The sequence below is a fragment of the Microcaecilia unicolor genome, chromosome 2, assembly GCF_901765095.1.
Source record: "Microcaecilia unicolor chromosome 2, aMicUni1.1, whole genome shotgun sequence".
NCBI classification, from domain to species: Eukaryota; Metazoa; Chordata; class Amphibia; order Gymnophiona; family Siphonopidae; genus Microcaecilia; species Microcaecilia unicolor.
In genome coordinates this window covers 497,806,592-497,819,908 of record NC_044032.1, presented here as the reverse complement: position 1 = coordinate 497,819,908, position 13,317 = coordinate 497,806,592, and the positions used below count along the sequence as shown (strand labels likewise).

At 42.6% G+C, this 13,317-nt stretch overlaps 1 protein-coding gene across 1 annotated transcript in view; it reads right to left on the bottom strand.

Moving 5' to 3' along the window:
• Window positions 1–13,317, bottom strand: part of ABLIM2 (actin binding LIM protein family member 2) — a 309,478-nt gene that overhangs the window by 228,895 nt on the left and 67,266 nt on the right. Inside the window, 2 exon segments of the mRNA XM_030191153.1 lie at window positions 2,597–2,690; window positions 11,205–11,331. Of these exon segments, the coding sequence (XP_030047013.1) occupies window positions 2,597–2,690; window positions 11,205–11,331 (221 nt within the window).

The window sequence follows — 13,317 nt, the reverse complement described above, 5'->3', positions numbered from 1 at the left end:
TAGGAGTCTATTGCATAACAGAATCTATGGAACTAGGTTTTGTTATTGCATACTAGCGCAACCTGGCATTGGTGCACCTAACATTTAGGCCATAGAGCTGGCATAAGTGTGGGTGCCTAAATGCAGCAGAGATGTGTGTAAGTGGGAGCCCCAGCTCATGTCCTGCCTTTGCTCTGCCCCTGTGTATGCCCCCTTGAAAATACACACTATGTAAGTCAAGTGCCTATTTGCAGAATAGCACTTAGACGCCCTTCAGGTATGTGCAAACATCTAAGTATAAGCACTAGCATTCAACATTTACGCAAGCAAGGGACACATAAATGCGGGTGCCTAGATCAGGCCTTCTCAACCCGGTCCTCATGGCACACCAAATCCCATTGTTTTTTCAGGATATCCACAATCTGGCCGATATTTAGCACCACCATCACTGAAAAGAACCGCCTGCAATTAGCTCAAAATACTACTGTGAAAGTCTTGACAAATTCTAAAAGAAAGATATGACCATTTCACACCACTTCTTATAGATGAGCAATTGCTTCCTGTCACACACCACATTACATACAAGATTCTTGTTATTCATTCCAATACACCTTTATATCCTGCTCGACATTTGGTCCCCTATGCACCCACTAGATCCTTATGCTCTTCATCCTCCAACTTGTTGTACATCCCCTCATTATGCCAACTATGTTTTGATTCCATCTGATCCAAATCCTTCAGTATAATTGCCCCTACACTTTGTAATTCTCTTCCTATCTCTTTACATTTCATGACTAATCACGCTGAATTCCATACAGCCCTCAAAATCTTTCTCTTTAGAGACAACTTTAACTGCTCTGATAACGCACAGGGATTTTACTTTTATGGACTCTCATTTAGACAGTCCTATCTTTGGCTGCTATAAACTTAAGCGGGCAGTGCTAAATATTAACTTAGCCGATTACATTTGAGCCGCCCCCCAAATCGGAATATCAATGCCGGTCACTGGAAACGGCCTGAGACTGAATATCCGGGGTCATCACCGATTGTGCCAATTATGCGGGCTGCGTCCCATAGTCTGAATATCGGCCCCAATGAATATGCATGAGATAGATTTGCTTAGCAAGGAGAAAGTGCATGCCAATCTATCTCATGCATATTCATTGTGGATATTCTGAAAACCTGATGGGCCTTGGTATGCCCCGAAGACTGGCTTGAGAAGCCCAGGCCTGGATTATAGAATTGCCCTTTTATGAAGGGTTTCTATAAAGAGTGCTCAAATTTGCGTGCCCAAATTTGGGCATGATCCTGAGATTAATGTGCAACTAAATTGGGTAACGAGCCAATTAACATCAATACCTGAGCACTAGCAATCAATTACTGGTGTCAATTGGCGCAAATTTGGATTTGTGTGTGCATCTTCCTACACACTATTCTATAAAACTGCAATCTCAAATCCCATGGTGCACAACCCAAGGGGCATGGCCATGGGAGGGGCATGGTCAGGTCAGGGACATTCCGCAAATTTGCACTCAGTGTTATACAATACTGTGGATGCACACCCAAATTAGACACCAGGAATTACATCTCGTTTCATCAGACATAAGTCCTAACACCCAAATTTGAGTGTGAGAATGGGTGCTACACGCAATTCCATAAAGGGTGCTCAATCCAGAGCACCCTTTAAGGATTAGCGCTGGGAGCCAATTTTTTCTGGTGCCCGAATTTGGGAAACCTTTGCATGATCTGGTCCTTAGTGTGGAAATTACAGCACACTAATAGTATCAAACAGATTACCCAGAAAGCACCACTTTTTAGCAGGACTGTACCTCACGATTAACCCAGAGGTCATTACTATCCTGAAAAGGTGCAGCTCAGCATTATCTGCTATGCAGTTAAGAAGCAGTGGAGAACTGTTCTCTCTGTTAACTGCATGGCAAAATGCTGGGAATGCCCTCAGTGGTTAACATAGAGGTTTTGCAGTTACCATGTGCGAATATTGGTTACTGCCACACAGTAAGTGAAGAACTTTAACACACAGTAGGAAATAAGTCACTTATGAGGTCACTTATTAACAGTGGGGCCCTTTTACAAAGTGGTGGTAAGCCCAACACGGGCTTACCACGCGTTCTTTTGGGACTGCCGCCAGCCCAACATGGCCGCCAGTGGTAGTCCCGCCCTAAGCGTGCGCCATTTCTAGGGGAAAAAGAAAACCCCCAGAAATAGCCTGTGCGGCGGTACCCCATTGGTAACTGGGCATCGCCGTGTGCTGCCCGGTTACCGCCAGATTAGCATGGGAGCCCTTATCGCCACCTCAATGGGTGGCAGTAAGTGCTCCCCACCGGTAAGCGTTCTCTTACCGTATGGCCATGTGTGCTGGTTTTTTTTTTACCCACTGTGGTAAAAGGGCCCTGGAGCGCAGGATAAATGGCCCCCACTGCCAGCACAGGGCCCTTTATCCCACAACTTGGTAAAAGGCCCCCAGTGTGCGTTATCACCATTAAAATGCAGCATCTACCACAGGGTCCATTGCCTGAAATATGCTGTTATTAAATGAGCTCCTTAATATTTTAAGAGAAAAGGTGAATCTGTATTTATTACATAACATTTCTCTTACCTCTAATACTTTGCCAGTAATATACTTCTCACAGTGGTCACATCTAATGCCATACTTAGTATGATAGTCTTTTTCACAGTAAGGGACTCCATCTCTAGGGGGAAAAAAATTATTTTCAAACACCAGTTCTCTCCTATTTCTCTGTACACATATACATTTCTCTATTGTCAAAATGCTGTTGATTTATACCTAATACAGACTAAGTATCAGGCCTAGGTCACTATCTCCTTTTCAACACTGGTCATCTGTTACTCATTCCGTTTTACGGGTGTCTGCTCATCTTGCACAGACTCAAAGAGAGGGAAAAATAATTTGTCAAAAACATACACAAAATTTCACAATTTTAGTTTGGGGGAGGGGAAGGGAAGAGGAAGGAAGGTGAACAGTATCACAGGAAGGATGGCAGCTGTGAATAAGAGGGATGGGTACTATTTCCACGTCTTTCATCTCTATCCTTTGCATCGCATTCTTTCTCACCATCTTCTGAGAAAGCATTTCCACATGCAATAAAGTATGTGCAATGAATACAAAGTAAATGAAGCGCAGCAAGAGAATCTGCCTTGTTTCTCAGCATAGGTGGCGTCACTGCAGAAAGAAACTAGGAGCCAGATTTGCAGCAGTGCTGATGAATAGTGAAGTCACCTGCTAGTTATTTGGCAGGCCTTAACTAAATGTATAAATCATTCAGATAGCAACTATCACTGCTATCTGGATAATATTTTAGCCCAACCTTGCCCCACCTTAAACCTTCCCACAAATATACAAAATTATATTGTGCCTTTTAATGCAGTACTGACACTTTTTCCAGCCTTTCAAAAATGCCAACTGAGCACCTGCAGAAGTGAAAACAGCCTGGGATCTTGGAGCCTTGGGGCCTGTGCAGTGCTCAGGGGATGTTGGTCCCACCCCCTCTAACAAGAAGGCTGCATCCAAAGGAGCAGGATTGGCAGATGCCAAGTATGTTTACAGGCTCCAGGGCCCTGCCTTGCTCTTTACATTCTCTTCTGATGTGGACCCTGGAAGACAGTGGCAGAGGCAGCAGCAACAGTCAGTATTGGTGTGGGAAGGGGAAGTGAGAGGAGAAACTGGAATAAGGGGCAGTGGAATAGAAGGAAAAGTGAGGTGGGAAGAGCTGCAGATGCTGGATGGGGCAAGAGAAGAGACAAGTAGATTCTGGAGATGGGGGAGGAGTAGAAGGGAAGAAAGATGGAGATACAGGACAGGAAGAGGAGAAGGGGAGAGATCATGCTTATCAGACTGGTAAGGCATGGGTGCGATTACACAAGTTTATATTATATTGAATAAAAATAAAATAGAAATATTTTTACCTCCCAAAGCTCAACATTTTTGGATTACATTTCGAAGGCAGATTTCTGATCTGAAGAAGAAGGTATTGCCTTCGAAAGCTAATCAAAAAATATATTGTTAGTCTAATAAAAAGTTATCATCTTATTTTCCTTTTTTTTTGTTTTATTTTTATTTATTACTGAAGGAATCCAGATTAGAAGAGTCAAGTAGTTAAAACAATTCAAATTTTCTCTCAGTTGGGAAAACACTGTGAGTGTAGTAGTAATAATAATAATAATAATGATAATAATAATAATAAAATGTATTTCTATCCCGCATTATCTTAAGATTCTAAGTGGGGAACAGGAATACATATACAATAAAACAATACAGATCATACAGCATGAAATATAATGTCAAAAACCAGCAGTCTAGTAAAACTAATAATTCTCAATACATAACATCAAAATAAAATCATTACTACCACAGAACGTCTGTGTATGATGGTTAAGTAGGCGCCTGTTTCAATCCTATTTTATAAAGACACAAATTCCCCCATGTGTCCTTATAAAATGCCATAGCCAAAGCAGCAGAAATCACAGCTAGACTGAAGTTGTGGATATTTTTGCCTGCTTGGGTGCAGGAGTAAATTGTCACATGTAACATATGTGCATACAAATGTATTTTATAAACAAGTATAAATTGTAACTCTGCTTCTTGTGCTGTGCCCAAATTCCATCCCTGAACATGCCAATGCACGAGTCATGTAAAATACACGTCTCATGCTTTATAGTTTAATTTATTTGATATACTGCCTATAAAAATGGTATTAAAGTGGTACAAGGGAGCAGAGGTTTGGGCAGGATCCATGAGCTGACCAGGCTCACTCCTCAGATAAAGATCTTATGTTGAAGGCTTAAAGCCTCATAGTATATATGCAACAGGAGGAAAAAGCCTCAATAGACTCCACTGTTGATTTTTAACTGTGCTCTGATCCTTTTGTTTTTATTTCTGCTATTTTCCACAGTTCCTGAGGCAGGCAGTTGAAACTAGAGACCTGCACAGGAACGGGGTTCACGGGAATCCTACGGAATCTGTGGGAATCCCATGGGAATTCCCTCTGGGGCTGCGGGGTTCCCACAGGGACGGAAGCAGTTTTGCGGGGTTCCTGTGGGGACGGATGCAGTTCTTGTGGGGTTTCCCATAGGGATAAAACAGTTCCTGTGGAGTTCCCGTGGGGATGGAAGCAGTTCCTGCAGGGTTCCCATGGAAGTGAAAGCTGCACCTGTGCCAGCCTCTCACAAGTTCTTTGAGTGCTGCCTCCTCTTCCTCCTTGCTGTTATCAGCACAGATGTGGAAAGTCTTCCATTAATCCTCTCTGCGCCTGGGCTGATGCACAGGCCTCAGCTCTGACACCGGCCCGAGCATCAGAGGTTACCTGACCTACTGGCACGTGCTTGTGGTGACATCTCAGCACACAGTGCCAGTGAATCAGACATGAGCCTTACATGTGCGCACCAGAGTGTTCCAAACTCCATCTTCCATTCTTTCCTTGCCTGCAGTGCTGTGGCTCGAACCCAGAGAGAGACAGGGAGCCGATCAGATTTTTTCTTTAGATGCCATTAAATTCTTGTGGGGTGGGGACAGGTTCAGTTCCAGCGGGGACGGGTGGGGACGGGTAAGATTCCAGAGGGGATGGGTGAGGATGGGTTAAATTCAGCAGGGATGGGTGGGGACAGGTTAGGTTTCTGTCCCCATGCAACTTTCTAGTTGAAATGTTGGCCAACATCAACTGTGGAGTAAATGTAAAAGGCATTTCAGCACACTGAAGTTAAGTGTTGAGTGCCCGTTTGATACTAGTTTTGATTACAAATATTTTTGTGGCAAAGGAGATTTTTTTCAGCCAATGATGACAGCAAGAACTCCATGATTCTAAGACAGAACGTTTTATGTTGGAGTCTGTTGAGGCTTTATCCTCTTTTTGCATATATACTATGAGGCTTTAAGCCTTCAATATAAGATCTTTATCTATATCCATATGTTCAGAGGGATTTTCGCAACTGCTGGATTGTGAATACTTATTCCTCTTAGATCCTTCATTGAGGTGCACTAATCTGGATCATGCCAGGGCAGACTCCAATGATTTTCAGTACCCTTATGTGGTTAATGCCATAGAAAATCATTCCTTGGCCCCAACAAGCTGCACTTATCCATGTAGCCTTTAAATATCGAGCCCGATATGTTTTCCTAGTACCTACAAGGGTACAATGTTGAATTCTAAAAAAGATTAGATGGAAGGAGATAGAAAACAAGCAGCAACTGGAAATAGCAGCTTGAGGTAGAGACTTCCCCTAGGCTTTGTTTGTAGGTTACGGTGGATTAAAAACTGGTTAAAAGATAGAAAACAGAGAGTAGGGTTATATGGTCAGTATTCTCAATGGAGAAGGGTAGATAGTGGGGTTTCCCAGGGGTCTGTGCTAGGACAGCTGCTTTTTAACATACTTATAAATGATCTAGAGATGGGAGTAACTAGTGAGGTAATTAAATATGTTGATGACACAAAGTTATTCAAAGTTGTTAAATCGCAAGAGGATTGTGAAAAATTACGAGACTGGGAAACTGGGCATCTAAATGGCAGATGACATTTAATATGAGCAAGTGCAAGTGATGCATGTGGGAAAGAGGAACCCAAATTATAGTTACGTAATGCAAGATTCCACATTAGCAGTCACTGACTAGAAAAGGGTTCTAGGAGTCATTGTTGAAATACGTGGAGGGGCATAATCGAACGGCGCAGGCCATCTATATGGCCAAACCGTATTATCGAAATAAGATAGCCGGCTATCTTTCGTTTCAATAATACGGTTGGAGCCGGCCAAATCTCAGCATTTGGGCCGGCATTAGTTTCCGACGATAATGGAAACTAATGCCGGCGATCTCAAACCCGGCCAAATGCAAGCCCTTTGGTCGTGGGAAGAGTCAGCATTTGTAGTGCACTGGTCCCCCTCACATGCCAGGACACCAACCGGGCACCCTAGGGGGCACTGCAGTGGACTTCATAAATTGCTCCCAGGTGCAGAGCTCCCTTACCTTGGGTGATGAGCCCCCCAAATCCTCCCCAAAACCCACTCTCCACAACTCTACACCACTACCATAGTCCTAAGGGATGAAAGGGGGCACCTACATGTGGGTACAGTGGGTTTTGGGGGGGGGTGGAGGGCTCCCATTTACCACCACAAGTGTAACAGGTTGGGGGGGGGGAAGGGCACTGCACCCACTAAAAACTGCTCCAGGGACCTGCATACTGCTGTCAGGGAGCTGGGTATGACATTTCAGGATGGCATAGAGGCTGGCAAAAAAATAACTTTTTTTGGGGTGGGAGGGGGTTGGTGACCACTGGGGGAGTAAGGGGAGGTGATCCCCGATTCCCTCCGGTGGTCATTTGGTCATTTGGGACACCTTTTTGAAGCTTGGTCCTAAACAAAAAGGGACCAAGTGAAGCCGGCCAAATGCTCGTCAGAGACAGCTTTGTTTTTTCCATTATCGGGCAAAGCCAGTCATCTCATAAGCACGCCCCCATCCCACCTTTCATACCCTGCCAAAACGCCCCCTTGACGTTTGCCCGGCTCCACGACGGAAAGCAGTTGGCACCGGCCAAAATCGGCTTTCGATTATACCGATTTGGCTGGGTTCAGGAGATCGCCGGTCATCTCCCGATTTGTGTCAGAAGATAGCCGGCAATCTCCTTCGAAAATAAGGATATTAATATAGTAGATGACGGCAGAAAAAGACCTGCATGGTCCATCCAGTCTGCACAACAAGATAAATTCATATGTGCTACTTTTTGTGTATACCTGACCTTGATTAGGTTCTGCCATTTTCAGTTCACAGACCGTAGAAGTCTGCCCAGCACTAGCCCTGCCTCCCAACACTAGCCCCGCCTCCCACCACCGGCTCTGCCACCCAATCTCGGCTAAGCTTCTGATGATCCATTCCTTTTGAACAGGATTCCTTTATGTTTATACCACGCATTTTTGAATTCCGTTACTGTTTTCATCTCCACCACCTCCCGAGGGAGGGCATTCCAAGTATCCACCACTCTCCCCGTGAAAAAATACTTCCTGACATTTTTCTTGAGTCTGCCCCCCTTCAATCTCATTTCATGATATGCTGAAACCCTCTGCCCAGTGTGCGGAGGCAGCTAAGAAAGCAAATAGAGTAGGTATTATTAGGAAAGGAATAAAGCAAATAGAAGATTAGGTATTATTAGGAAGGGAATGGAAAACAAAAACAAGGATGTTATAATGCCTTTTGTATCACTCCATGATGCGACTGCACCTTGAATATTGTGTGTATTTCTGGTCACTGCATCTCAAGAAAGATATAGTCGAATTAGAACAGGTACAGAGAAGGACAACAAAATGATAAAGGGGACGGGAAGACTTCCCTATGAGGAAGGCTAAAGCAGCTAGAGGTCTTCAGCTTGGAGAAAAGATGGCTGAGGGGAGATATGATAGAGGTCTATAAAATAATGAGTGGAGTGGAATGGGTAGATGTGAATCGCTTCTTTACTATTTCCATGCAATGAAGCTACAAAGTAGTACATTTAAAACAAATCGGTGAAAATATTTCTTCACTCAATGTGTAATTAAACTCTGGAATTTGTTGCCAGAGAATGTAGTAAAAGCAACTAGTTTAGCGGGGTTTAAAATGGCTTTCTAAAGGAAAAGTCCATAGGCCATTATTAAAACTGACGGGGAAAATCCACTGCTTGTGTGGAGGAGTAGCCTAGTAGATTAGTGCAGTGGACTTTGATCCTGGGGAACTGAGTTCAATTCCCACTGCAGCTCTTTCTGACTCTGGGCAAATCACTTAACCCTCCATTGCCCCTGGTATAAAATAAGTACCTGAATATATGTAAACTGCTTTGAATGTAGTTGCAAAAACCTCAGAAAGGCAGTATATCAAGTCCCATTTCCCTTCCCTTATTTCTAGGATAAGCAGCATTAAATGTACTGCTTTGGGATCTTGCCAGATACTTGTGACCTGGATTGGCCACTGTTGAAAACAGGATGCTGGGTTTGATGGACCTTTGGTCTGTCCCAGTATGGCAATAATTATGTACTTATATGTACTTATATCATCCACTACTGGTGGTGAAAGTTTCTAGGGTCCTGAGAGTGTTATTTGACTGGACTCTCTCGTTCGAACCTCAAATAAGTAACTTGTCTAAAAAGGTCTTTTGTAAACTAAGACAACTTAGGACCATTCAAGCCTTCTTTGATACAAAACATTTTTCCCTACTGTTTCAATCTTACATCTTAGCACAGCTGGATTATTGTAATTCATGATATGTTGCTCTTCCTGATGAACAACTTAATAGATTGCAGCTTTTACAGAACACAGCTGCCAGGATGATCTATTGTTGTAGTACGTTTGATAGGGTTACCCCATTGTTAGATCTGCACTGGTTGCCGGTGAAGGTTAGAATTATTTTCAAAGTATCCTGCCTTGTTTTTAAGTCATTACATGGCTTGTCATCTGTACTTTTATATGACCTCCTTTATTGCTCTTCTACATTAATGCCCTTGAGATATTTAAACATCTCTATCTTATCTCTTTTCTCCCTTCTCTCTTCCAGCGTATACATGTTGAGGTTCTTAAGCCTGTCCCTATATTTTTTGTGTTCAAGACCACTTACTAATTTTGTAGCTGCCCTCTGGACTGACTCCATCCTGTTTATATCTTTTCGTAGGTGCAGTCTCCAGAACTGCACACAGAACTCTAAATGGAGCCTCACCGAGACTTATACAATGGCACTATCACCTTCTTTTTCCTGGTCATCTCTCTTTTTATGTACCCAAGCATCCTTCTTGCTTTGACCGTCGCTTTTTCTACCTGTTTGGAAGCTTTAAGGTCATCAGACTCAATCACCCCCAAATCCCGATTTTCCTTTGTACACTGAAGGACTTCGCTCCCTATACTGTACCGTTCCCTCGGATTCTTGTGACTCAAGTGCATGACCCTGCATTTTTTAGCATTAAATCTTAGTTGCCAAATATCGGTCCATTCCTCCAGTTTCGCTAGGTCTTCCTCATGTCATTCACACCCTTCAGAGTGTCCACCCTGTTGCAGGGTTTGGTATCATCCGCAAAGAGAAAAACCTTACCAGACAGCCCTTCCGCAATATCGCTCACAAAGATGTTAAAAAGAGCCGGCCCAAGGACCGATCCCTGTGGTACTCCACTGACAACATCCCTTTCTTCAGAGCAAGCTCCATTTACCACTACCCTCTGTGTCTCCTTTCATTCAACCAATTTTTAACCCAATCAGTTACTATAGGTCCCATACCAAGGACAGTCACCTGTGCGGAACACTTGATTCTAGACTGTAACTGTTTTAATCTGTTTGTGACTGTACTGATTTTGATTAGTTTGATGATTGTACTTCAAATGTTTCTTATTGTTAACCGCCTTGGGAATTTGGCGGTATAGAAGTCTGATTAGATCCACGAAGATTTCTTTCAGTTCCTCCACTCATCACCCTTGAAAACCATTTCTGGTACAGATAGATCTCTTACATCTTCTTCCGTAAAGACTGAAGCAAAGAATTCATTCAGTTTCTCCACTATGGCCTTGTCCTCCCTGAGTGCCCCTTTTACAACAAGCAATTATCAACACTAATTGGCATTAATTAGAAAGTTGCGCTCATAAATTCTAAGTGTGCATTCTATAAAGTGGTCCACATAAATTCTAATGTGTGGCTCTCAAAAGGAGGCATGGACATGGGAGAGGCATGGGCGGGTCATGGGTATTCCTAATAATTACATGAACTGTTATAGAATATGTCCAATCTGTGCTCAAGTTATGTGTGAGAATTTACACCATGTTTTAGTTGGAGTAAATGATCACGCCTAAATTTTAGACATGGAGGATGGGCGCTATGCGTATTCTGTAAATTGCACCTAACTTTAGGGAATGTGTATAGAATAGTGCTAAGCACGTTTTTTTCAGCACCATATATAGAATCTGGCTCTTAACATGCACTAATACCCTTAACATGTGTTAAGACATAACGCCACTTGATGAATTCTCCCCTTAGTGACTGACCCACTATTTATAGCATACAAACCAAATGGCCTTAGCGTGCAAGCTAAGAGATACGCTCATTTTATGTCACAAGTTTTTCACTGGAGAAAAATGATCAGATAACAAATTAGTTGGCTGAAAATGCCTTGGTATAACTTCAGCGTGATAAGAGGAGAATGAATCCACTAGATTCTTTCCAAAAAGAGAATTTGTGTTCCTTATTTCCAACTTACTTGCTGATGTACTCTGCATTCAGAAGCATATCACAGGTCTTGCATTTAAAGCAGCCAAAGTGCCAGTGCTTGTCCAATGCTACCAATGACTGTCCATTTTTTATTTCTAAACCGCAACCTCCACAATCTGCACAGTAAAACAAAACAAATATTCAAAGAATATTTCACATAACGCTGCCACACAACCACACTGCATTTTGCTTTTGAAAAGGTTGAGTACACAGGCTGGCTTCAACTGTAATGGTATGGTTTTAAAAAGATAATTTCAAGAATTAATGTTACGGAACTTATTAAACACTGACAAAGTAGGATGTAATATTAAGACAGGCGTACCAAAAGGGGTTCTCTTTCTTTATTCTCCACAGTCAAAATAAATCCATAAGACTATGTTTACATTTTTAAATCAAAGTTGTCAAAAGTATTAGGTTTTCTGACACTTATTTTCTTCATATACACATTCAGATAGCAATATTCCAAGAAAGCTTGGCTCCTAAATTGTGGAATCTATGAGGGTCTTTTACTAAAAATTAGCTTGAATTATCTGCAGCAAGGCCCATAGGAATAAAACTGGCCCTGCTGCAGATAACTCAAGCTAATCTTTAGTAAAAGACCCCCCCCCTAAGTTAGGTGCCTATGGGGCCCTTTTACTAAAATGCACTAGAACCTGGCTTACCGCATAGTAATGTGGGATTTTACCACACGCTAATCCCAGATTTAACGCAGCACTTTTGGGTTTTTAAAAAATATATATTTTATTGCAGATCGTACACTAATCTCAATACGATATGGTACCTAAGTAGAATTAATGTGAGAGAACTTACCCTCTCCAATTTAGGAGGCGCCGAGTACTCCCACATTAACTCTGTGTTACCCAGTTAACCCCCGATTCTATATATGGTGACTAAAGTTGCACACACTAATTTGGCAGTGCGGCTAAATTGTGCGTACCACTTAATTGTTTAACAAACCAATCAGCGCCGATAACTGGACAATAACAAGCAATACTAATTGGAATTTGTGCGTGCAACTTTCTAAGCATATATTTAAAGTGGTGCGTATAAATTCTAATATGCGGATCTCATAAGGGAGCGTTGCCACGGAAGGGGTATGGGCAGATCGTGGGTGTCTCTAGAAATTACGTACACTGTTATGGAATATGCCCGATCCATGACTTAAGTTAGGCGCGGGCATTTACACCAGGTTTTAGTTGGCATAAATGGTCGCACCTAAATTTAGTTACGGATCTGGGCACTATGAGTATTCTATAAACCATGCTTAACATTAGGTGCAGTTTACAGAATAGTATTAGGCACGTTCTTTTCCGTGTCAATGTTTTTCAGCACCATATGTAGAATCTAGTCCTATGAGTCAAGGAGTAGCCTAATGTTTAGTGCACAGACTCTGATCCTGGCAACCTAGGTTCAATTCCCACTGCACCTCCTTGTGATGCTGGGTAAGTCACTTAACCCTCCATTGCTCCAGGTACTAAAACTTAGATTGGGCGTCCTCTAGGGACAGAAAAAGTACCTGCATATAGGGGTCCTTTTACTAAGGTGCGCTGAAAAGTGGCCTGAACTAGTGTACGTGTGTATTTTAGGCACACGCAGATCAATTCTTCAGCACACCTGTAAAAATGCCTTTTTTGGGGGGCCAAAAAAGGACATGCAGAAAAATGAAAATTGGCGCGCATCCATTTTGGGTCTGAGACCTTACCGCCACCCATTACTTATCGGCAAGGTCTCACATGTTAACCGGGCAGTAATGGTCAATTCACGTTCAAATACCGATTACTGCCCACATGCCGGAAAATAAAATTATTTTCTGTCGCGCGTAGTGGACATGCATACAAAATGAAATTACAGCCCGGGCCACGTGGTAGCTGCATATTGACACGCTTTGTAGGTGCCTACGTGGCTTAGTAAAAGGGTCACTTAATGTGTACAGTGCTGCATATGTTTAGTAGTACTCTAGATATGATTAGTTGCAATGGGAATGCTACTCATAGCATGCCTCCTCTGAAAAATATTTTGTAGAACTTGGTCATGTACCTGGATTAGGCCCAGCACTGAATAACTGGGTCTAATTTAGCCCACGGTGGTCAGTGTTTAAAAAA